Raw genomic sequence first — 24,013 nt, forward strand, 5'->3', positions numbered from 1 at the left:
GTTGGAGGGGGTGGGTGGGGATATAATACAGTTTTGTAATACACCATTTCCTACAAAATCTGAGTTTATACTTTGACCGGGTGTCAACTTGTGTTTTCTGCGGGATGTGAAGGGGATGGGAGTGGGACATGATGGGAAATGAAGAGGGCGCCTAGAGCTCGAAGGAATCAGTAGGATAGACGTCAAGATGGGTTACAGGCAAAAAATAAAAGGGCCAAAGATATCTAAAAAAAAAAAAAAAAAAAAAATTAAGCGAGCGGATAATGAGCAAAAACGCGTAAGCCAAAAACATAATGGTGGATAATGGAAGGAAAGGGGGGGAGGAGTCCAGGGAACGGTGGTTAATGACAGGGAACGACAATCTATGGGTAATGGACAGGAATAAACGGAACAAAGATAGAAATGGCAGTAATTCAGTTTGAGGGACTCAGGTTTAAAGGATAAATGGCAAGTAAGAATAGGCCAAAGGCAACATTACGAATAATGCATAGGAGCTCAGGGCATTATGGTTAATAGAACTGAATGAATGAGCCAGAGGCAGAGGAATAATAGAGAAACAGGGCCGGCAGGCATGATGGGTAATGGACCCAAAACATCATGGCTAATTAAAGACGCGCTAGGATGATGGAAGTGAACAGGCAGAAACGAGCTCTAGGTAGTTGAAGAAATGAGGCTGAAATGAATGGGACAGAGGCATGCTGGGTAATAGGACGGGAATGAATGGGCCAAAGATAGAAGCCGCAGTGACGCAAGTGGGGGCGGGGAACAGAAGGGACGATGGGTAACGAAAGGGGTGGGTCTACGGCAACTGTCTCGCGTTAAACAGGTAAGGGGCATTGTGGGTAAGAAGAAGCAGGACAGGGTTCACATAAACCGGTTAGAGTTCTCCCGAGGCACTGTGGGAAGGGTCAGCACTTCCGGTGTTTGGTCGCCGACTCTGGACCAAGGGGCTGCCCGTCCGCCGCGGTGCCTGGTGGGACGAGAGGCCTGACCTTGCTGCCTAGCAGCTTCTGCCGCGCAACCCACCTTTACCCGCGTCCCTCGACCCTGGCACGTTAGCCAATGACCATACCAGGCCGGATACGTCACCAGGGTCGGCCTCCTGTACCCGCGGATCCAATCAGAATGCTTCAAGGGCCAAAGCAGACCAATTACAATGGCAACTTCGCCGCGGGGCGGAGCCGAAAGAGGGACGCCCTCTGGAGAGGGGCGGGGGCGACGAGTCAGTGGGCGTTTCAAAGTGCGCAGCGCAGACCAATGACGGACGAACACCGGAACCCGCGGCGTTGCGAGCCAATAGATGTGAGCACTGCGAGCCAATGGCAAAGGCGGGGAGGTGTGCCTTGACCTGCCTGTGAGTGGGAACCAATAGAAAAGGACGTCCCAAAGAGGTGGGTGGGACTCCCAGCCATGACTCCAATTGCAGGGCCAGGCCTTGGGGCTAGTGGGCGGATCCCAGGGCATGCTGAACCAATGGGCTAGGCGGGGCGGGGCGACGGTGGCGGCGGCGGCGGCAGCGGGTTCGGTTGCGCGTGGCGCACGGGGTGGGAGCGGAGCCCAGGCCGGGTGCAGGCGCTGCCGCCAGTGAGAACGGGGGCCCGGGACACAGCGGGTTTGGCTGGGACTGGACCTGGAGTGCGCGGGCCCTGACCTTCGCCCTCTGACCTTTCCCCTTGCAGGCGACCATGGGGAACGTCTTGGCCGCTAGTTCGCCTCCGGCAGGGCCGCCGCCGCCGCCCGCGCCCGCCCTCGTGGGACTGCCACCGCCTCCGCCCTCTCCTCCGGGCTTCACGCTGCCGCCACTCGGGGGCGGTCTGGGCGCTGGGGCCGGTGCGGGTCGAGGTTCGGAAAGGACCCCCGGTGCTGCGGCCGGCAGCGCCGCAGGGACTGCGGACGATGGGGCCTGCGGCTGCCTGCCCAACCCGGGCACGTTCGAGGAGTGCCACCGGAAGTGCAAGGGTGAGGGGCGAGAGACCCGGCAGGGGTGTGAGGGCCCGGATCTCGGGGGAGTGGGGGAGGGAGAGCACTCTGAGGACCTTGGGAATTGGCACGGACCATTGGAAACTAACAGCGTTAGGAGTTGACGTTAGGATCGAGAGGTGGAATGTTGGACTTGGAGCACAGAACGAGGGGATCAAATGGTAGAACCTCAGGATGGAATGCCAGAGCAGTGGAGTAAAGCCTTAGGGATCTTAGGAGCCCCAGGGATCAGCCGAGCCAGCCTTCTTGTGTGATCGGGAAGGAAACTGAGGCCCAAGGTCACTGTGTCAGCAAGGGTCCGGTGGGGGTGGAATTCAAGGCTTCTGGATATTGGCTTGGAACAAGTATGATAGCAAAGGAGGTGATGGCTTATTGAGCATTGTTTTGGCATTCGGGGTATGTCAACCCACGAACTGTGTGCGGTGTCTCCACGTGGTGAGCTTACAGATGACATAGGTGACAAGTTTGACATAGAGAGTTAAAGCGACTTGTCTTGAGTCAAATGGGCAGTAGGTGCTTGCTTTGGGATTTGGATGCAGGCAGAGGCTCTGGTCCTGGCCCCATCTACTAGCTTAGACGGTCTCTTTCCTGGTCGGGGTACTTTGTGCAGTGCTCTGCTTCTGGGTCCCTGGAGAAGGGAGTGCGGGGATGGTAGGGCAGGAAGGGATGAGATGTGTTTGCGTGGGGGTGTGCGTGTGTGGAGAGTGGAGAGTGACAGTGTTTGTCCTCTTCAGAGCTATTTCCCATTCAGATGGAAGGTGTCAAGCTCACAGTCAACAAAGGGTTGAGTAACCATTTCCAGGTGAGCCTTCCTGGTGCCCTTTCCCTCCAGCGGTCACCCCAACCATCTCCCTGCGCCGACACATACAGCCCCCTTACTCCCCCTGAAGGGCTAGGCTCCTTGGTACCTGAAAAGACTCTCAGAGACACAGTGCCAGGCTGACTGCTCATTGGGTCCAGTGGAAGTGTTTAGGGACCCAGAATCCAGAGGTACCCCTCCCCCCCCTTAACATCCAGGCAGGAGCAAAGTACCGGGTATGTAGCCGCATCTCCAACTTATTGTTTCTTTGAGTACGTGATCTGGTGGGGCCGAACCTCCCCGTCTTCATCCCCCGCCCAGCCCTTAGCCATGTGTCTTTTCCTCCCTGGTGGGGAAGCCCGACTGGCAAGCGTCCCCATCCTAGCCTGGAAGGGAGCTTTGCTGGGGGCAGGTTGAAGCTGGGTTTATCGGCGATTGGCCCACAGACTCGGCTCCACAGCCCTCCGTCTTCTCCCAGGTGAACCACACGGTAGCCCTCAGCACAATCGGGGAGTCCAACTACCACTTCGGGGTCACGTACGTGGGGACAAAGCAGCTGAGTCCCACAGAGGTGAGGTTCCTCTTATCTGTAACGTATTGTGTCTTTCTTCTAACCAAGGCTCAGTGTCGCAGGAGGCGGGAGCTGTTGAGGGAGCGGAGGATGTTGGGAGGTAGGGATTGGCTTTCCGAGGTGCTTTAGAACATGGCCGGTCATTCCTTCATCCTGAAGCCCTGTCGTCTGCCCAGCCCTGTGCTGGGTCAGGGCCGGGGTCACCAAGCAGTGATGACCCAGAGTAGGGCAGGGCTGCGCCGTAGAGCGTGCAGGGCTTTGAATGCCAAACAAGGCATGTGGGCTTTCTCTAGGGGGCAGTGGAGAGCCACGGGAAGATCTGAACGACGAAGGTGGTCAAATTTGTGCTTTTAGAAGTACCCTTCGGGGGCACCTGGGTGGCTCAGTCGGTTAAGCGGCCGACTTCGGCTCAGGTCACGATCTCGCGGTCCGTGAGTTCGAGCCCCGCGTCGGGCTCTGGGCTGACGGCTCGGAGCCTGGAGCCTGTTTCCGATTCTGTGTCTCCCTCTCTCTGACCCTCCCCCGTTCATGCTCTGTCTCAAAAATAAATAAACGTGAAAAAAAAAGATTTTTTTTAGAAGTACCCTTCAGGCTGCCATGCGGAGGCTGAGCTAAGGGAATGGGGGCAAAACGGGGGGCCTAGAAGGAGCCTGGGCAGGACACAGCTGGAGCTAGGGGATTGAATCGGGTCTCTGCTAACATCGACTATTTCCATTCCATGAATTCCCGTGTTTGACAAACCTTCCTTGTACCCCATTTTGTGCTCAGCCCTGTGCTGGGCAGTTTTGGAGACGGAGCGGTGACTGACACAGCCATGGGGTTCTCAGCATAGTCGAGAAAGGGAACAGACCTTTCGGACTGTCCCCAGACAGTCCAGGGTAGCCAGGACTGAAATGGGGGAGGGGAGCCTGACTCAGCCTAGGCGGTCAGGGAGGGCTTCCTGGGGGAGGGGGACTTCAGTGTGGGTTTTTGTGATGCTAGGCCTCTCACCTAGGCTCATCACTCGTGTATTTCTGTGTTAGACCTCTGACCTCTAACCTTGCCCTCTGTGCCACAGGCATTCCCCGTGCTGGTGGGTGACATGGACAATAGCGGCAGCCTCAATGCTCAGGTCATTCACCAGCTGGGCCCTGGCCTCAGGTCCAAGATGGCCATCCAGGTAAGTGAGAGACCGGTCAGCTGCTCCCCCGGCCACCCCGAGCACCAGGCTGCCCTCTACACCGTCCCTTCCGCCTACAGACCCAGCAGTCCAAGTTCGTGAACTGGCAGGTGGATGGGGAGTACCGGGGTTCTGACTTCACGGCCGCCGTCACTCTGGGGAACCCGGACGTCCTGGTGGGTTCAGGTAAGAGACGCAGGGCTTGGAGGGTAGATCTCAGTCCCAGCTTTCCCAGCACGTCCAGTCCCTCGTCTGGAGATCCTTTCCCACCGTCTGGAAATGGCCAGACGTGAGCTCGAAGTGGGGCAGACGTGAGCTCGAAGCCTCCCGCAGTCTAGCATTTGGGCGCAAGCGAGCAGGTTCAGACCCCAGTTCTGCCACTGACTTCGCCGCGGTTGTAGGCGAGCTCCATCACCTCTGTGGGCCTCCTTTTCCTCATCTGCCCCACAGGCTGGTTAAGTTCGTTTAAGTTCATCCGTGTGAAAAAAACTTCAAGGGGCGTGGGACACGTAATGGGTCCCAGGGAAACGGGAGCTGCTCTGACTGCTTACGGGCTTGGATTGTTGGGCTGCATAGATAACGGGGAGGGTGAGTCCCCGTGCAGTCGTGGGGGCGGGGGGCCGGCCGTCTTGAGACAGAAGCGGCCGAGGAAAGTTCCCATTTGGGTTGGTGTGGGCAGGGACCGACCGACCTGTGTCTGTACGTCTGGTCTCTCCATGGTTCCCCTTTTTTCTGGCTCTGCGTGTCTGATTTCTCAACGTTCATAATGCGCGTTGCCTGGGCGTGTACCGTGCACATTCCAGGCCCTGAGGAGAAGGGAGCAAAGGAGAGTTAAGTCTGCTCTCCGGGAGCTTCCATTCCGGAGGACGCAGATGCTGGCAGAGCATCGCGTAAAAGACAAGGTGTCCGTGTCAGGCGATAGGGGCTGGGAAAGACTAGGGCCTTCGAAAATGGGGTCCTCGGAGAAAGCCCCCTTCTGTAAGTGATACTTGAACAAAGACTAAGGGCGGGAGGGGAGGTACCCGGCAGAGAGGGGTGGGGGGAAGGAGGTCTTGAGCCTGAGGGGGCAACAGGCACAAAGGCCCTGGGGCCGGAGGCTTTATAACGGGTGGGGTAGGAGGGAGAGCTAGAAGCCCGAGGGCTGAGGAGCCAAATCGCAGGAGGCTCTGTAGGACTTGAGCCGTCACTCTGCGTCAGGGGCCACTGTCAGCATGAGAGGGACAGGAGATGGTGTAGCTTCTAACGGGCCCCCCCGGGGAGAGCAGACTACAGGGGGCTCCGCTGCGGGAGCCGTTGGAGGGAGGGGTGAGCGGAGGTCAGGCCCGGACGGGCTGTGAGAGCGGAGCCCCTGGGGTTGGCCGGGGGGTTGGGGGTGGGAGCTGGGTGAGGGCGTGACTCTGTAGGTCCGGGTTTGAACACCTGGCAGGATGGGGGGGCGGGTTCCTGCACGTGTGTCCGTCCCGCCGCCATTCGCTGAGTCCCCGAGAGCCAGGCGGGCGCTGCCAGCTTGCTCATCGTCCCGAGCCCCAGAGAGGGCAAGCACTTTCCCCAGGACGCACAGCGGGTCAGACTCGTGAATCCGAGCTCTGTGTCTCTGGCACTGAGTACCCCTCCCGCCCCCACCCTCGCACACGCTCACTGGATGGTCCCCCGGTGCCTCCCAACACTGGCCTCCGTCCGGGTCCCTCTGCCCCGGAGCCCAAGGCCAGCAGTGACCCGTCCGCCCCTGAGTTCTCCCAGGGGTCTTTCCGTTCCCTGAGACACGAACACTGCTGGCCCAGATGAGCGCTGAGCACGCGAGTAACTTTCCACCGACAGCTCGGCCTCAGGCCCCCGGTGGCTCCAACCCCATGGAGCCTCCCCTGTCACAAGGGCACAAAAACAGCGACCGCGTCTCGGTGAAGGATTTGGGGCGGGGGAGCCCGTCTTCAGCCCTGAGCGCGGGGCCAGCTGCACAGCGAGGCTTCTCCCCGTGTGGGGTCTCCACGTTGTCCCGCCATCGGCAGGGGCTGTCCCTGTTTTCATGGCCCGCATGTCACAGGTGGGGGAAGTGAGGCCCAGGGATCCCACAGAGAAGCTGGAATATGAATCGTGGCCTGCCTCAAGGGCCCGTGTTCTTTCTTGGTTCCCTCTACGTGGCCTCAACTCGTTCTCTGGAGCCTTTGCCTTCTCCTGAGAACCGGGCATGTGCCCGGCCCCAGGCAGGGCGGTGCCGGGACCCAGCAGTGCCTGAGACGGCCCCTTCCTGCCCTCACAGGGCTCCCAGCCCAGTGCAGGAGACATCTGCTTTTCATTTTTTTTTTTTATGTTTATTTTTGAGAGAGCACAAGCAGGGGAGGGGCGGGGACACAGAATCCGAGGCAGGCTCCGGGCTCTGAGCTGTCAGCGCAGAACCCGACGCGGGGCTCGAACTCACAAACTAAGGTCATGACCTGAGCCCAAGTCAGATGCTTAACCAACTGAGCCACCCGGGCACCCCGACGTTTGCTTTTAAAACAAATAATCACACAGTGACTTCATCACTGTTGGGAAAAACTCAACACGGAAAAAGTTCAGGTTGCCACGAAAGCTTGTAACTACCACTCCCCCCTACACACATACACACTCCGTTTCACCTAAAGCGACGGGAACAGCTTCTCTAAAATGGTGTTTAGTCAAAGGAGGGTGAGGAGGGCACTGCTTCTGAGGCCTACGGAGCACAGAGTGTGGGGAGCAGACTGGCTGGGGCCGAGAACTGCGTTCCTTCCGGGTGCTGCCCTTACCTGCCCATCTGCTCTGGGGTGTCTGCCCTTCCTGCCCCATGGGGGACTTCGCCAAGGACTCCTGGTGTGCGTGGGTCCCAGGCAAGCAGGGGAAAGGCGGGGGTGGGGGGAGTCAGCCCACGCCTTCCTCCTGCCCCATCTGTCCCTGCCTCCCTGCCCAGCAGGTTGGGGGGCAAAACTGGAGACCTGACTCTTGCCCAGGTTGGCCTGGCTCTGCCCATTGGCCAAGGCCACCTCTTTGCTCACAGGTCTAACTCAGTTTCTTTCCTTCTCATGGGGTTTTGGACTCCCAAGACCCTTCCCGGCCACTCCAGACACTGCAGAATGGCCCCTGGTTGAGAACCACTCATTCTGGCGAAGCCCCTGCCTCGGGGCACCCGGTGCCTTAGGGGAACTGGGTCTGGATGCACGCGGGAGGCACAGGCTGAGTTTGGGAGACAGAGATGGGGGAAGAGGTGAAGCCGGTGAAGATCTGCAAGCCGGGCAGCCCCGGGACGAAGCGGCCCAGGGAACGTGCTTGGGGAGCAGGGAGAATGGGGGAACTAGCCAGGATCCGTTGGAGCGAGACGAGCAGTGGAGACCGTGTTCTGACCATAGTTCTCAGCGTATACCTGCCAACTGCAGGTGTGGGCCAAGGTGAAAGCAGGGAGGCCCGGACAGGGCGACTGCCATGGTCCTCTGGTGACCGTGCCTCTGATCAGGGAGCGTGCTGGAGAGAAGTAACCTGCTCCAGGAAACACTTAGGTGCGAGCATGTAGTTGGCCAGACTCCTCAGGGGCAGTACGGGCAGGAAGGACAGCGTGTGCGTGGTCCTGAGGAAAGAGTGAGCTCTACATACTCATTTGCTAGAAGGGTGTAGCTGACCGTGTCACGGGAAGAGGAAGGGGCCCGATTTTGAAGCTGGGGCTCAGCCATGCAGGGCCCTGCAGCCTGCTCTCCTGGGCACTGGGGAGCCATGGCAAGTTCTGAGCAAGGGGGAGAACAGGTTTCGGTGTGTGCGTGAACAAGGTCCCTCTGTGCTGCCCATGAAGTTGCTTGGAGAGGGTGAGACTGGGACCAGCAGAGCAGGGGGCGGGTGGGCAGGGAGATCGAGGGGATGTTGGGGGTCCCCCGGCCCCGGGTCTCAGTAGGTGCCAGAGCTGAGAGGCCAGAGACCCTTGAGTTTAAGTGCCAATCTCTCTGTGACCACAGACTGTTAACTTTTCCCCTCTGGGCCATAGTTTGCCCCTCCTTGAATGGGGGGACAAGCCTGGCTGGAGGGGTGCCCCAAGTCTCCTACTCTGAGGGGGGAAGGAATGCGCACTGAGGCTCACAAAAGCCCATAGGGGGCCAGCTCGGCCCACCCTGGACCCCAGAAGACACAGCCCCAGAGCCGTGGCCATGAACCGTCAGGCTCCCTAGACCCGGTGGTTTTCTTGGTCTGGGAAGCCTCTCCGTGCCTCCTGCCCCTCACTCGGCTCTCCGCTCTCCCCGTGTCCCTCTGCGTCCGGCCTTCCCCTTTTCTCCGTCCTCTTCCTCACTGGGCCATCCTCTCAGCCTGTCTGTGTCTACTCATTCTCCCCCCCAGGGAATCTTCCATTCCCTCTCCCTCCCTCCCTTTCTGACCCCGTTTCCATGTCTCCGACTCCGACTCCGTGTATGTCCGTGTAGTCCGTGAACGTGCCCTGTTTTCTATGTCACCGGCCCTCCCCCTGCTTCTTCTGTTTACCTGGTTTGCGGTGTCTACGCTCCCAGGCTCCAGTCCTCCGGCTCCGAGAATTTCCGCCCACCAGGGGGCGGTCGCCTGCTGGCCAGCGCTCAATAGGGGTCTCAGGGCTGTCCCTACAGCCAGGGAGCAGAGGAAACCAGTCGTAAAGCTCACCGTGGCCAGTCCCAGCAATCACCAAGCACTGGTCACGCTACCCTGCGCCTCATTCGCTCCTCTAGGCCACAGCATAACCTCGAGAGACAGTCCCGTTCACAGAGAGGTGGCGCCAGTGGCCCGCCATTAACTCTGCCAGCGGGTGGTGGGGCTGGGATTTGAACCCAGGCTGTCTGGCCCCCAGAGGTGTGCTCTTACCAGCCCTACCCTCCTGCCTCTCCCAGCAGCATAGTGGTTCAGGACGCAGGCCTGGGAGGTAGAGGAGCCCAGATTCTGCCCCTGACATGCCTTGTGACCACGGATCAGTGACTTACTTCCTTAGCCTCCGTGGACTCCTCTGTAAATAGAGTGGCAGGTGAACGCCAGCCTCGTGGGGCGGTACAGACCTGATGAGGTCCCACGGGGCGCGGGAGGCCTGAGGGCAGGCCCTGCGCCTCCAGCAGGGGCGAACCTGGAAAGCTCCCTGGAGTGGGAGTCCGGCCCGGCACCTTGGCTGGGCGGAAGCTGACCACCGAGCCCAGGTGACCCCTCCCCCATCTCACCCGCAGGTATCCTCGTGGCCCACTACCTGCAGAGCATCACGCCGTGTCTGGCCCTGGGTGGAGAGCTGGTCTACCACCGGCGGCCCGGGGAGGAAGGCACGGTCATGTCTCTAGCTGGGAAATACACACGTGAGCCTGGGGCCTGAGGGCAGGGGTCGGGGCCGGGGGCCAGGGGCCCGGGTCTGAGGGAGGAGAGAGGAGACGGGCCTGCCTTCCAAGCCCCCTTGGTGGTCCGCCCCACCCTCCACCCTGCTGTCTTACAGTGAACAACTGGTTGGCGACAGTGACGTTGGGCCAGGCGGGCATGCACGCGACGTACTACCACAAAGCCAGCGACCAGGTGAGCTGGTCCAGGGACCGGCTGCGAGGGCGCACTTTGCAGGCACGGGCTGCCAGGGGCCCGTGTGCCCGGGAGTCCGGCCCGGGAGGCTGACTGTCTGCGTGTTGCCCTGGCCCCTCCAGCTGCAGGTGGGCGTGGAGTTCGAGGCCAGCACAAGGATGCAGGACACCAGTGTCTCCTTCGGGTACCAGCTGGACCTGCCCAAGGCCAACCTCCTCTTCAAAGGTACAGGCCTCAGTTTCCATACTTGGAAAACAGGTGACAGGTGACTGGGCCCGGGGCGGGTGTGTAGGCCAAAAGAGTTGGTGGAGGGCAGCGCGCTGGCACTTTGGCGAGGGGGCGGGGGAGGGGGCCTCCAAATTCCCTGGAGACTCTTGTTAAGCTGGTGGAGACCTGAGCTTGGCACTTCTGGTCCTCTTCTTTGTTTTCTCACAAGCGGGAGGCGACTCGGAGTGCATCGGGGCCACCCCGCTCCTCTGACGTGAGTGGGGACAGGTTCCCTCAGGTGCACGGTCACAGCCCCATCCAGAGCCTCCTCCCGGGCTGACTCTGGTCCTGACGCTAAGTCTTAAGTCTTTCCCCTCGGACCTCAGTGGTTCTCAGGTTGGCGGTATGTGAAGACCACCCCGCAAAGCCGCTTCCTTCAGCCCCGGGCAGGGCTTTTCCGAGGCCCAGGGGTTTATTTGCCTCTGAAGCCTACCTTCTGTGCCTGCCCCTTGACCCCTCTCTCTGCAGTCAGCCTGCTCTCCGAGGCCGGGCTTGCGTTCCCACTGCGCTGCCCTCCGCTCCTGTGAGATGAGCGACTGGCCCTTCGCACGGTGTGGGGATGGCCCCACGGGCTTGCACACGCGTAGGGCTCAGTCTCTCGTTCAGCAGATGTGAGCAGCTGCTCTGAGGCCAGCCTTTGTCCAGGGTGCTGGGGACAGAGTGGTGGCCAGGCACCGTCCTCCCAAGGCTCACGGTTGGGGGTGGGGCAGAGGGCTGCCCGGAGTGGCAGGGGGAGCGTGGGAGAGGACGACTAAGCCAATTGTTCCTGGGCTTGGAGAACTTGGGGTTCGAGAAGAGGTCTCCGGGTGGTGGGAACAGTGTGGGCAGAGATCTAGAAGCCGACAGTCCGGCTGGTGGTATCTGAGGTGGCCTGGAGCGCGACTCTTTGGGGACAGGATGGGAAGTTGGCTCTCAACCCAGCCATCTACCTGCAGGCTCCATGGACAGCAACTGGATTGTGGGCGCCACACTGGAGAAGAAGCTCCCGCCCCTGCCCCTGACGTTGGCCCTCGGGGCCTTCCTGAATCACCGAAAGAACAAGTTCCAGTGCGGCTTTGGCCTCACCATCGGCTGAGCCCCTGCTGGCCCCCCCGCCTTCCACCCTTCCTCCTTCAGATCCCATCTCCCCCTCCCCCTGCCACGGAGGGGAGACCTGAGCCCTCCTCCCCCTCCCTTCCCTCCCTCCTCGGGGGCCAGGGGGGCAGCGGAAAGGAGGGGACCCATCACCCCAGCAGCTGAGGGGGGATTCTAGAACCACGGGCGCTTCAGGATTCGGAGCACCAGAGGCAGGGTGCCCGTGGGCCTGGAGTCCCGGGAGGGATTCCAGAATCGAGGGGCACGCCAGATTCTGAGCACCAGGGGCAGAGGTGGCCAGACAACCTCAGGGAGGTGTTGGGGCGTCCCAGTCCCCCGAAGGGCCCTGGGCCCGGCCCTGAGGGGGCAGCGAGAAGAGGAGCTTCCCCATCCCCTGTCAGTCTGCCCCCACCCACTTCCCCACCCATCCCTCAGTATAAATCATGTTTATAAGTTATGGAAGAACCGGGACATTTTACAGAAAAAAAAAAAAAAGCCAACAAAAAATATACATGAAAAAAAGTGGAATAGGAGGCCTCTGTTTTCCTCTGTGTAGCCCCTCTTGCCCGGTCCGCCCAGACGGACCTTACAGTGGCCAGCAGGGGGCGCCGCGGGGCGGAGGCTGGAAGCCAGCGGACGGCGAGGGAGCCCCCGCCTGGCCTGAGATCACACATCCTCCCCGTGACTTGTGTGACTTCTGCCGGCACATCACAGGCCTTCCCTCGCCGGGAGGGCTCGCTCTTGTGGTCACTCACCCCGGCTTGGCCTGGCCGGAGTGGCCACAGAAGACTGTGCCTGCCAGCTGAAACCACAGGGACGATGTGTCCGTGCAGGGATTGGGGCACAAGCTGGGACTCCGTGGGCCCTTCGGCTTCCAAAAGGGGCAGAGGAGGGTCGGAAGGTCAGCACTTTCAGAAGCCACGCCAGGATTCCAGCACCTCGAGAGACTTGAGAAGCAATCAGCTGTGCCTGAGGGGATGAAGGGCTTCTGGGCCTCGGGAGAGAGGCCGGAGTCTGGCTCTGGCCTGGGCAGAGTCGTCTCCAGCATAGGTGGGGAGGAGGTGAGGTGTCCGTTTAATTACCCAGGTCTCCAGTAAACTCCCACCCCACACCTCTCCAGACGGGAACCGAAACCCGCCACGCCACACACGGGCTTTGGGGAGGGAGACGGTTGAGCAGAGATGACCCCTCGTTACCCAGAGAAGCCACCCACTAGTTCCCTGCCGGCGCCTTCTGAGGCCAAAGCAAACAGGCCTGAGCCCGGCTGGCACTGGGGTCACCTTCCTGGGACCAGGCTTTTGGCCTCCCCTGACCTCCTAGAACCCCGTGTTCCACACACCCTCCAGGGACCGGGAGGGAAACCCAGCCCCTTTACCGTGTGGCTTCATCCACGTCCACTCAGCTTGGGGTTCTCTGTGAAACAGGATTCAAGAACAGGCTGCTGGGAAGGTGACCGAGCTCACTGTGGGTCACCGCGACGAGCCCTGCTGTGTACCAGGAACTCTCCGTATTTCATGCATGCTGTGGCTTGTTGCATCAACAAATGACGGCATGGGTGCAACTATTTCCCCTGGTTTTGTGGACCAAGAAGTAGGATGTTCAGAGAGGCTAGATCATCGGGCCAAGGTCAGACAGCTGGCAGCTGAGCGCGGGTTGAAGCCCAGGCCTTTTAGTTCCAGAGTCTGCGGTCCTAACCGGCAGCACAAATTCTTCCAGGAGCGAGCAGGGCGGGTGTAGGCGCTCCTGGGATCTGCGAAGTTCGCGTCAGGGAGAAGGGGGCTCAGAGAAGTGCCCATCCGTGCCCCAGATCACAAAGAAGGAGCTAAGATTAAAACCCGGGTTTCCCCTCTAAGAGCCTAGGCCTTTAGCAGATGCATTACCCTGCCCCACCCCTCTCATCCCATCTCTGTCCAGCCCCCTCCCCTCAGAGCCCAGGAATCCAAGCCCCCAGTCTTTTCCCTGACCCAGGATTTCCGCCCCGAGCCCCCTCCCCAAGTGTTAGTCCTCCATCCACAGAAAGAGACACGGGCAGGGGGTGGGTGCTCCGGGAAGATGCTGCTCTTTCCCCTTTCGTGCCTAGCCCCCCAGAATGGAGGAGGGTGCCTGAGTTACTGGGTAAGATGTCACCTCGTTCTCGGGGGCTGGGCGTCACAGAGCCTCCAACCCCCACCTCCTTCCCCCTGCCGGCTGTGTGAAGGGGGGGGGGTGGGGAACAGCCCACCTCGTGACTGGGGGCTGGCCCAGCCGCCCTGGCCCTGGAGGAGTGGGCGGGGCAGGGGGAGCCTTATAATTGGACGAGTCTGGGATCCCTGAGTTCTAGTCAGCCCCAGCGGAGGCAAAGGAGGAGGTTCCCCAGGAGCCGGTGAGAAACAGTTGAGGGACCAGCTCAAGGCTTCTGTGAGGGATGGGCGGGGGCTAGGTGACTGTCCTACGCCAGGGTCAGGACCGAAGCAGGGGACGGATCGAGGGGAGGAGCGGGCCCCAGGGGCATTCCGTCTTGGCTGGAAGGGGGGTGGGGGGGGAGCTGGACCTGTAGGAAGACCCAGATGAGACATGTCAGGAGCCCACGAATTGTCACTGTCATCCGTTGAGCACCTACTCGGTGCCGCCTCAGATCTCCATTAGTTGGAGGAGCAGGGGTGGGGGTGAGGGCGGGGCGGAAGGCAGGGGTGGCGGTCAGGTAGCTAGAGCGCTCATCGGAGGACTTTCAAGTGAGCATTAAATTAGCTAATAGGTGGGAAATGACGTTTAGATGTGAAGTTGGGGCTTAGAATGTGAAGGCAGGACGAGGAATGCGAAGTTGGAACTTACAAACCAGAGTTGGGGCTCACGTGGAACTCGGGGCAGGGTGACTGGAATTTGAACCCCGGGAGAGAGGGATGGAATTTGGGCGGCAGAGGCCGACCTGGGGACGGGGAGATAGGAGGAGACAATGAGGGAGCCAAACAGACAATGGAGGGGCCGCTTGGTAAATGTTTGTGGTCGGATTAGGCTGATGCAGATACGGGGCGGGGCGACGGCGAGACTTGGAAGGCCCCGAACGGGTGGGGCGGGGCTCTGGGTGGGAGGGGTCCCCACTGGCTGCTGATTGACATTTCTCACCCATACTGACCAATCGCAGGCTGGAAGATGAAGGTTCTGTGGGCGGCGCTGCTGGTCGCGCTCCTGGCAGGTATGGGGGCGGGGCATGCTCAGGGTTCCCCGCCTCCTTCCCCTCCCATCCTCACGTGCACCCCCCCCCCCACCTTGCCCTCCTTCCATCCCTGGGTCCCTCCTTCTGCGGGTCTGTCTCCCCCTTGAGGGGAGGCCTCTCACATCCGCTGGCTCTGTGGACCTGTTTTACTCTCTCTGGGCCTCGGTTTCCCCGTCCTTAAAATGGGAGTTCTAACAGTTCCTAACGCGTTGTTGTCAGGTAGCAAGCACCAGATTAGTGTCAGCCGTGACTAGTTTTATTCCCCATCACCACCACACAGCCCCGCGTGGAGCAGGCGTAGACACATATACGCTTGCCAGCCGGTCAAACGCACTGGGCATCCTTCTTCCTCCGGCTCCCAGTGCCCCGTAAAGCAGCCCCGCGTTCGTGGAGCACCTACTGGGTACCAGTGCCGCGTGCCTGGAGGGGGCAGAGCAGCCTGACTGCCCGTGAACTTGCTCTGCGCAGGATGTTGGGCCGATGTGGAGCCGGAGCCGCAGCTGGAGCGGGAGCTGGAGCCGGAGGCCCCGTGGCAGGCCAGCCAGCCCTGGGAGCAGGCGCTGGGCCGCTTCCGGGATTACCTGCGCTGGGTGCAGACGCTGTCTGACCAGGTGCAGGAGGAGGTGCTCAACACCCAGGTCACCCAGGAACTGACGTGAGTGCCCCTGACGCTCCTGGTGGGCCGTTCCTTCTGGACCCCCAAGCCTCCCCCCCTGTCCGGGACTCTTTGTGTCCCTGTCGCCAACTCTTCGGCGTCCCTGCTCACATCTTGCTTCCTCTTTCCGCTTGGGGCTCCTGGCGGTCTCTGGCTCTCTGTGCTTCTCAGCTCCTCCCGCCTCTGGCCGCCCCTCCGTCAGGCTAGCTCAGTCTCTCGCACCGCCTCCCTCTCCATCTCCGCTCCTGTGTGTCTCTGTCCCCATCTTGCCCTCCCCCCCCCCACCTCGGTTTCCTCCCTCCCCACGCACACGCTCCCGCCCTCTCGGCCCCCCAGGGTGCTGATGGAGGAGACCATGAAGGAGGTGAAGGCCTACAGGGAGGAGCTGGAGGAGCAGCTGGGCCCCATGGCCTCGGAGACACAGGCCCGCGTGGCCAAGGAGCTGCAGGCGGCGCAGGCCCGGCTGGGCTCGGACATGGAGGACGTGCGCAACCGCCTGGCGCAGTACCGCAGCGAGGTGCAGGCCATGCTGGGCCAGAGCGCCGAGGAGCTGCGGGGGCGCCTCGCCTCGCACCTGCGCAAGCTGCGCAAGCGGCTGCTCCGCGACGCCGAGGACCTGCACAAGCGCCTGGCCGTGTACCGCGCCGGGGTGCGCGAGGGCGCCGAGCGCAGCGTCAGCTCCATCCGCGAGCGCTTCTGGCCGCTGGTGGAGCAGGCGCGCGCGCGCAACGCCAACGTGGCCGCCGTGGCCGCGCAGCCGCTGCGGGAGCGGGCCGAGGCCTTGGGCCAGCAGCTGCGCGGGCGGCTGGACGAGGTGCGCGAGCAGGTGGAGGAGATGCGGGTCAAGATGGAGGAGCAGGCCGACCAGATGCGCCAGCAGGCCGAGGCCTTCCAGGCCCGCCTCAAGAGCTGGTTCGAGCCCTTGGTGCAAGACATGCAGCGCCAGTGGGCCGGGCTGGTGGAGAAGTTGCAGGCGGCCGTGGGCACCAGCCCCACCACGGCGCCCGTGGAGAAACAGTGAGGGCCCCACTCCTGCCCCCGCGCCCCTGCCCACCCCTCCACCCCGACTACAGGAGGCCCTGTCCCTGCCGCCCTCCTGGAAGGCCCCAGCTTAATAAAGATTCACCAAGCTCCACAGCAGCCGCTGGACCTCCGTGTGTCATTTCTCCCGGCTCCCGCCTCCGTTTCTCGCCCCGGCCGCCACGCCGCTCTGCCCTGTCCCCTCTGCTTCTTTGTCTCTTCTGATCTCCGTGTTTGCTTCCTTCTGCCCCTTTCAGAGGCTCCCTTTTTCGCTCTGTCTCTGCTCAGCCCCGCTCGCTGTCTCTTGCGTACCTCTCTTTCCTTTCTGTCTCTGAGACATGGTTCTGGAACAGATCCCCCTTCCCCAGGTTAAACCTTGCAGTCCCCTCTGACAAAGGGGGGGTGGGGGGGGAGGGGCAAGAAAAAAGCCACCTTTCCGAGCCTGGCTCGCTCGGAAGCTTCATAGTACCTGCTTCCTGGAGTTGTGACCTCAAAGGCCCCGGGACCCCTGCCATTATGATTGAGCCTTTACTATTATCACTCTCCTTTTTCTTTCTTTCTTTCTTTTTTTTTTTTTTAAATGTTTATTTATTTTTGAGAGAGAGAGCGCGCGCACAAGCAGGGGAGGGGCAGAAAGAGAGAGAGGGAGACACAGAATCCGAAGCAGGCTCCAGGCTCTGAGCTGTCAGCCCAGAGCCCCACACAGGGCTCGAACCCATGAACTGCGATGCGAGATCATGACCTGAGCCGAAGTCAGACGCTCAACCAACTGAGCCACCCAGGTGCCCCTAAGACTTTTTTTTTTTAACATTTATTTTTTTTTTAAATTTTTTTTTCCAACGTTTATTTATTTTTGGGACAGAGAGAGACAGAGCATGAACAGGGGAGGGGCAGAGAGAGAGGGAGACACAGAATCGGAAACAGGCTCCAGGCTCTGAGCCGTCAGCCCGGAGCCCGACGCGGGGCTCGAACTCACGGACCGCGAGATCGTGACCTGGCTGAAGTCGGACGCTTAACCGACTGCGCCACCCAGGCGCCCCAAACATTTATTTACTTTTGAGACAGAGACAGAGCACGAACGGGGGAGGGTCAGAGAGAGAGGGAGACACAGAATCGGAAACAGGCTCCAGGCTCTGAGCTGTCAGCACAGAGCCCGACACGGGGCTCGAACTCATGGACCGCGAGATCATGACCTGAGCTGAATTCGGACGCTCAACTGACTGAGCCACCCAGGTGCCCCTAAGATTTTATTTTTAAATAATCCCTAGACCCAGCGCAGGGCTTGAACTCACAAACCATGAAATGACCTGAGCCAAGATCAAGAATCAGACTCTTAATCCACTGTGCCACGCAGGCATCCCTTAACTTTTTTTTTTTGTTTTAAGTTTATTTATTTATTTTAAGAGAGAGAGAGGGAAAGGGACAATCCCGAGCCGGCTCCGTGCTGACAGTGCAGACCCCGACGGGGGGCTCATCTCACGATGGTGAGATCATGACCTGAGCCGAAATCAAAGAGTCAGACGCTCAACCTACTGAGCCACCCAGGCGCCCCTGTTGCTCCCCTGTTTCACCTAATTCTGCCTCCTGCCCTCTCCTGGCCTCCTGGCCTGTCCAGGCTGAGAAGCCTCATTCTTCTGGCTTCCTGTTTTCCTCCACCTCTATCTTTTATCTCTTCCTCCTCCAGTTTCTTCCCCCCTCCCCCTCCCTGCCTGTTTCTTGTTTCCTTTCTCCCTCCATCTGGGGTGTGTCCTCTCCACCATTCTGTTGTACTTGGGCCCCTCGAAGCTGCCCATCCCGCCCACCCTCACGAGGGTCTGCCCCGCCGGGTAGAGTCCTGGAGTCCGCGGTGGGGAGCAGGTGGGAGTGGACACTCAGGGCAGTGAGGACTGGAGCCTGGAGCCCCTGCTGCTGGCGGGCGTTCTCTCCCCACCCCCTCAATTCCCAGACGAGGGGAGCAGGGTTCCCAGCCCAGGGGACAGGCCAGGACTTGAGCTTGGTAACTCCCGGGCCCAGCCTGCGCTCCTCCGTGTGGCTGGTGCACACTCTTCGCTCCTGGCTTTTGCCAGCTGCCCCCAGCGCCCTTGGGGAGGCAGGCTCTCCTCCCCACCCCCCCAGATGACTCACCCCAGGCTTGGTGAGGAGGAGAGGGGTCAGTGGGCTCAGAGGCAGGGGATCTAGTCCCAGCCAAGCGTGCTGCTGATTCACGGTATGCCCTGGAGCTGGGGCCGAGCCCTCTGAACCACAGATGTCAATGCGGGGGCTGGCATCGGCCATGTTCTTCCCCTCGAAGAGCTGAATCTTGAATTCTCATGGACGAAGAGAGCAGTCAGGTCTAGAGGTAGCACAGGGACTAAAGAAGTTTGGGGGAACAGAGGCTGGCAGGGGGTGCTGTGGGGGTGGAGGCTGATCCCCACAGAGATCCAGGGCGACTCCCAGGAGTCCGGAAAGGGGAGGGACAAGGAAACACCCCGCCGCCCCTTAGCCCTTAGCCCCTTGCTGAGCCATTGAATGTGCTTGGCTGTGCCTCGGTTTCCCCATCTGTAAACGGAAGGCCCTGAGCTGGGTTGAGGACGGGACTTGGAAAAGCAAAGCTGGTGTTCTATTCCGGTGGGGTGGGGAAGGAAGGGAAGCAGACCCTTGGGTGGATGTCTGGAGAATGCTAGGCTCACAGGGGAAGCAGATGTCTGGGGAGACAGCTGGGGGGCTGACAGGGACTGGAGGCACTGAGCTGGCCAGGGGGTTGTTGCAATCCTGCCAGGGTCATGTCTGTGCATCCCTTTCACAACCGTCCCCCCGCCACCCCCAAGCTGACACGTGGTTGTGGGGGCACAAGGCCAGCCAACCTCGAGTCTGAGGCCAGGGCCGCCCTCCCCACAGCTGCCAGGGATCACTGGCGGTCAAAGGCAGCCAGGGGAAGGGGGGTGGGGGAAACACTGGACTCCAGCCCTGAGGGACGGATGTGGTGGGAGGGGAGGCGAGGGGGGGAGTGCTTCGTGCCAGGAGGGGCCCGAGGGGGTGAGTCAGGGCAGATGGAGCGTTTACCAGGGGGCCTGGAGGCCTGGGGAGTGGGGAGGGGGGGGGTCGGCAGAGGGAAAGGAGGGGTCTCGGGGAATGGATGGAAGCACACACACTGGGATCCTTGAAGCTGAAGCTTTGCAGTTTAGACTGGCTGAAAAGACCCCCTCCCAGAAGAGATTGGGGGCTGTGGGACTAAGACCCCAGGACGCATCCACGGAAGTCCGGGATGCTCCCGGATGCAGGGAGATGGGGGGGGAGGGGGGGGGCTTGAGGGCTAGTCTGAAAGAAAGACTGCAGGTGGCATGGGAGCATGGGAGTAGGAATGTGGGGGCAGACTGGGTGACCCCAGTTGCTGGCGCAGAAGGGACTTGCTGAGAAGGGAGGGGCGGTGGAAGAGGAGGAGGCCTGGGGCTTTACAGCGAATGGAGTGACAGAGTGACTGAGTGACCGAGACAAGCCCTGAGGCCTGAAGAAAGGTGTTATGCAGGAGAAAGCCCAGAGGGAAGATGGCTTGGGGGGCGGGGGGTGGAGAATATAGGCAGTCCCCCGTTGCGGGGCTGAGATCCACCCACCGTCAGGGAGATTCGGAGGTGCAGGTGCTTAACACCAAGAGGCACTGTCCCTAAGGGGTGTGCCCAGGCCGCACCTGACCCGCCCGCCACCAGCAGCCAGGGGCAGAAGAGGAAAAGGTAGGTGGGCACAGGACGGGATAGGAGGCTGAAGGGGAGGGATTAACCTTCCCCGCCCCCTCCGCCTCCCCCTCCCCAGCCCGATAAAGGCCTGGGCCCGGCCGGGACCTCCCATCCCCTGGTTGCTGTGGCTCCGCGGATCCAGGTTGGTGCTCAATGCCCGGGAGGGATGCCCTTCCAAGAGCACTACAAAGGGGGTGGAAGGAACTTCGGGGAGGGAGGAGGGAGGGGTGTCACCGATCACTCCCACCCCTGCTTCTGCTTCCAGAGCGCCCCTTCGGTCCAGCCATGAGGCTCATCCTGTGGCTCCCGGTTTTGGTGGTGGTTCTGTTGATGGTTTTGGAAGGTAAAAGTGGGATAGGAGAATCTGGGAGTCTGAGATTTGGAAGCTTGAAGTTGGACACGGGCCTGGGGCCCAAACTTGGAGGTCCCTTGGGAGCGCAGCGGCCCGTTCTGTGCCCTGGTTTTCCTATGTGTCACCGACACCCCCACACCCGACCCCTGCAAAGATGGGTGAGGGCTCTCTGAGGGGCGGTCCAGCGACGGGCAAATCTGTCCGGGAAGCCCTAGCAACCGATGATGTATGCACTCGCCCCTCCACGATTGGTTGTCATGCGTTTACAGTCTGGAAAGGGGCGGGGGAGGAAGCTGTGCTGAGAGCAAGCGAATAACCACCCAGCAGCTTGAGCTCCATCTGGTCGCGTTAGTACCCGCCCCCCGCACCCCCCGCACCCCGCACCCCACTCCGTTCCTTCCGATTCTAGCACCACGACCTCCAAGAATCACTTTCAAGTACAGTAGCTTCTCTCTCATCTCTGGTATCTCATCCTAAGGGCTCCCAATACTGAAAGTTTTGTACCCCTGCCTATCTCTGGACAGGTCCAGCCCCGGCCCAGGGGGCCCCAGATATCGCCGGCACCTTCAGGAACATCCCCAATTCGCTGAAGGAGTTTGGTAACAACCTGAAGGACGCCTTCGAGAACATTCCTGAGGCGACCCGGTTAGGAATCTCCCCAGGGCTTGGGAGGGCTGGGTCTGTCGGTTAGCAGAGTGGGGAAACTGAGGCTTGGAGCGGCTGACAGCTTGCCCCGTGGTCGCAGCTGGCTCACAGAGTGCTCAGATGTGGGGGACAGGTTGCCGACTCCCATCTAGACCACACTGTAGAAATGGTGCTGCGTGGTGGTGTTAAGACCAGCTTGGGAATCAGTCGGACCTGGGTCCACAGGCCAGCCAAGACTCACTACTCTCAGTGTGATCTCGGGAGTAGATCTTGAGCCTTTTTCCAAGAATTTAAAACGGAGGGGATTTGCATAGTGCCTGGCACATTGTAAATGCTCAATACGCCGTTTAACCAACACTGACTCCATCCGGTGACTTAGAGAATCATTCATTCAGGAACAAATAGTTATTGGGCTAAGTGTCCAGGACTGTTCCAATGTGGGGAATAATCGTGGTGAATAAGGTAAAGTCCCAGCCCACGGGGAACAGACTGTAAAACCAGTGAATTTCCAGGAGATTAGCCCAAACAGAGCTAAGCACCCAGATGACATTAAACAGGGTAGGTTTACAGACAACCAAAGACTGGGGAGGGGCTTTTGTAGATTTGGTTATTGGGTCCCCTTTGAAGTGGAGACACTTTCTTTTTTTAAGTAAGCACTATGCCCAACATGGGGCTTGAACTGATGACCCCGAGATCAGGAGATCAAGAGTCGAATTCTCCACTGACTGGAGCCAGCCAGGTGCTCCTTTTTCAGATCTCAATTTAAAGTGTTAGTGCTGGGGCGCCTGGGTGGCGCAGTCGGTTAAGCGTCCGACTTCAGCCAGGTCATGATCTCGCGGTCCCTGAGTTCGAGCCCCGCGTCGGGCTCTGGGCTGATGGCTCAGAGCCTGGAGCCTGTTTCAGATTCTGTGTCTCCCTCTCTCTCTGCCCCTCCCCCGTTCATGCTCTGTCTCTCTCTGTCCCAAAAATAAATAAACGTTGAAAAAAAAAAAAAATTTAAAGTGTTAGTGCTAAGGCGCCTGGGTGGCTCAGTCGGTTGAGTGTCCCACATCAGCTCAGGCCATGACCTCACGGTTGGTGAGTTCGAGCCCCGCGGCGGACCCTGTGCTCACAGCTCAGATCCTGGATCCTGCTTCAGGCTCTGTCTCTTTGCCTCTCCCCTACTCAACTTTTGTTTCTCTTTCGCAAATATAAATAAACATTAAAAAAAAAAAAAAAGTAAAGTGTTACCGCTTAATGGGGCACTTGGCTGTCTTACTTAGAAAAAAAAAGAGAGATCTGAATGATTAGGAAAATCCAGCCAGGCCTAGAAACATGGGAAGAATGTTCCCTGTGACTACAAAGGCCCTGAGCCAGGAAGACACGTACATAATCAAGGAGAGACTGGCATTCCAGGCAAGGGGAACATCCTGGGCAAAGATAAGGAGGCTCTGAAGAGTGCCCTTGAATAAGTAAGGAGAAGAAAGCTAGGAAAGAGTGTGCTCCGTAGCAAGAGACAGCAAGCCTTGACAGCTAGGCCAGGGTGAAGCGTTCTGACTTCAAAGGGCTCTGATCCATCTGGAAAACTGAAACCCCGACCTTGGGCCACCCACCCCAAGGCTCTACCCAGTCTCACAGATGTGGGAGCTATGCTGTTTCTTTGGGGGAAGGAGGAGATAGGGAGTCAGGTAAGGGGCAGGATTGGGGCTTCCTGAGGGGAGACAAAACACAATGACCTCTCTTGCTCTCCCTCTCTCCCCTACAGGAAATTAATGACCTCCTTTGCTGAAGGGCTCAAAAATTTCAGAATTCCCGTGGTCTGAATACCAAGAGAGCTGCCTCTGTCCTCTGGGCTGTGCCCCAGGAGGGGGCTCCAAAATTTCCCATACCCCGGCTCTCAGCAGGAGGACTTTGTGATGTCCATATCGACCCCACCCTCCAATAAAAATACCATAGAGAATTCTGAGTGCTTCCTTGCTGGGAGGCAGAAGGCTATGGGACAGGGTAGGGGTTGCGCCTTTGGGGGAGAGGGGCTAGGATTCAAATGTATGGAGCAATTCTCTGCTTGTCCTGTGCTGAAGACTTTGAACTTCATGATCCCAAAAGAATCCTCATGAGTACCTTGGGATCTGGGCCCTGTTAATTCCATGAGGGCATTGAAACCCAGAGGGGTGGGCACCTGGGTGGCTCAGTCGGTTGAGCGTCCGACTACGGCTCTGGTCATGATCTCATGGTTTGTGAGTTCGAGCCCCCAATCCTGCTATCTGCTGTCAACACAGAACCTGCTTCAGATTTTCTGTCCCCCCCCTCTCTCTGCCCCTCCTCCACTTGTGCTCGCACTCTCTCTCCCTTTCTCTCTCTCAAAAATAAATAAACATTAGGAAAAAAAAAAAGTTATGAAGCCCAGAGAGGTGAAGTCACTTGTCAGGAAGGGGAGAGCTGGGTTGGACCCCAACCTGAGGCTACTGCTCTGCCATAGTCTTCCCTGACTGGGCTGCCCAAAACGAGGGACCCCAGGTTGGTTCATCACCATGCACACAGTAGGTGTTTATTACACTTAAAATGGGAAATAGAGAAGGATGTGGAAGGGAGCAAGGGGAGGACATAGGCTAGAGCCCTGAAAAAGATCAACACAATCCACACCCTCCAAGGAAACTTTGATGCCCCCTCCTCCAGGAAGCCCTCCTTAACCCCCACGCTGGATCAAGCATCTCCATCCCAGCCCTGCCCACTCTGGCTCATCACTGTCTGGTGATGGGTCTGTCTCCCCTGCTGGACTATATGCCCCATCACTGCTGTCCCCAGGCATAGTTCAACACAGGACTGGGCCTGGTACATGGGTTCCATAATACTTGGTGGTGTAATTATTCTCAACTTGGAAAAAAAAAAAAAAAAAACCTAAACAAGAAGAAACTGAGGCACAGAAGTCTAAAGTCAATTATGTGATGTTACACAGCCACAAATGGGTAGAGCTGGGATTTGAATGTCGCCTGGGGGGTGGGGGGGCAGTCCCAGGACCACATTCTTACTTCACTTTCCCTGTTCCTGAGTCACCCTGCCAGACTCACCGGCTACAACCACACCCACACCCACTCACTCACACA

The 24,013-nt window shown here is 59.5% G+C and overlaps 3 protein-coding genes across 6 annotated transcripts; all 3 read left to right on the forward strand.

The window, feature by feature from the left end:
* The first annotated feature begins 1,473 nt into the window (after positions 1 to 1,473).
* Positions 1,474 to 11,797, forward strand: TOMM40 (translocase of outer mitochondrial membrane 40). The gene is made up of 10 exons (XM_047836574.1): positions 1,474 to 1,584; positions 1,680 to 1,959; positions 2,715 to 2,782; positions 3,258 to 3,350; positions 4,408 to 4,509; positions 4,590 to 4,695; positions 9,681 to 9,803; positions 9,938 to 10,014; positions 10,137 to 10,239; positions 11,217 to 11,797. Exons 2-10 carry the CDS (start codon positions 1,686 to 1,688, stop codon positions 11,354 to 11,356), a joined length of 1,086 nt encoding a protein of 361 aa, XP_047692530.1. The 5' UTR covers positions 1,474 to 1,584; positions 1,680 to 1,685; the 3' UTR covers positions 11,357 to 11,797.
* A 1,814-nt stretch (positions 11,798 to 13,611) lies between these two features.
* APOE (apolipoprotein E) lies at positions 13,612 to 16,343 on the forward strand. The gene is made up of 4 exons (XM_047836575.1): positions 13,612 to 13,717; positions 14,477 to 14,527; positions 15,017 to 15,203; positions 15,540 to 16,343. The coding sequence occupies exons 2-4, from the start codon at positions 14,485 to 14,487 to the stop codon at positions 16,222 to 16,224; spliced, it is 915 nt and encodes a 304-aa protein (XP_047692531.1). The 5' UTR covers positions 13,612 to 13,717; positions 14,477 to 14,484; the 3' UTR covers positions 16,225 to 16,343.
* Positions 16,344 to 18,368: 2,025 nt separating this feature from the next.
* APOC1 (apolipoprotein C1) lies at positions 18,369 to 22,869 on the forward strand. 4 transcript variants are annotated; one of them, XM_047834156.1, is made up of 5 exons: positions 18,458 to 18,561; positions 20,010 to 20,075; positions 20,199 to 20,276; positions 20,810 to 20,930; positions 22,675 to 22,869. In XM_047834156.1, the coding sequence occupies exons 3-5, from the start codon at positions 20,219 to 20,221 to the stop codon at positions 22,730 to 22,732; spliced, it is 237 nt and encodes a 78-aa protein (XP_047690112.1). In that variant the 5' UTR covers positions 18,458 to 18,561; positions 20,010 to 20,075; positions 20,199 to 20,218; the 3' UTR covers positions 22,733 to 22,869. The 4 variants fall into 4 exon arrangements, with proteins under 4 accessions (XP_047690115.1, XP_047690113.1, XP_047690112.1 ...); XM_047834159.1 differs by lacking the exons at positions 18,458 to 18,561; positions 20,010 to 20,075 and adding an exon at positions 18,369 to 18,429; XM_047834157.1 differs by lacking the exon at positions 20,010 to 20,075 and having other exon boundaries at positions 18,424 to 18,561.
* Positions 22,870 to 24,013: the final 1,144 nt, after the last annotated feature.

The sequence above is a fragment of the Prionailurus viverrinus genome, chromosome E2 (assembly GCF_022837055.1).
Source record: "Prionailurus viverrinus isolate Anna chromosome E2, UM_Priviv_1.0, whole genome shotgun sequence".
Taxonomy (NCBI): Eukaryota; Metazoa; Chordata; class Mammalia; order Carnivora; family Felidae; genus Prionailurus; species Prionailurus viverrinus.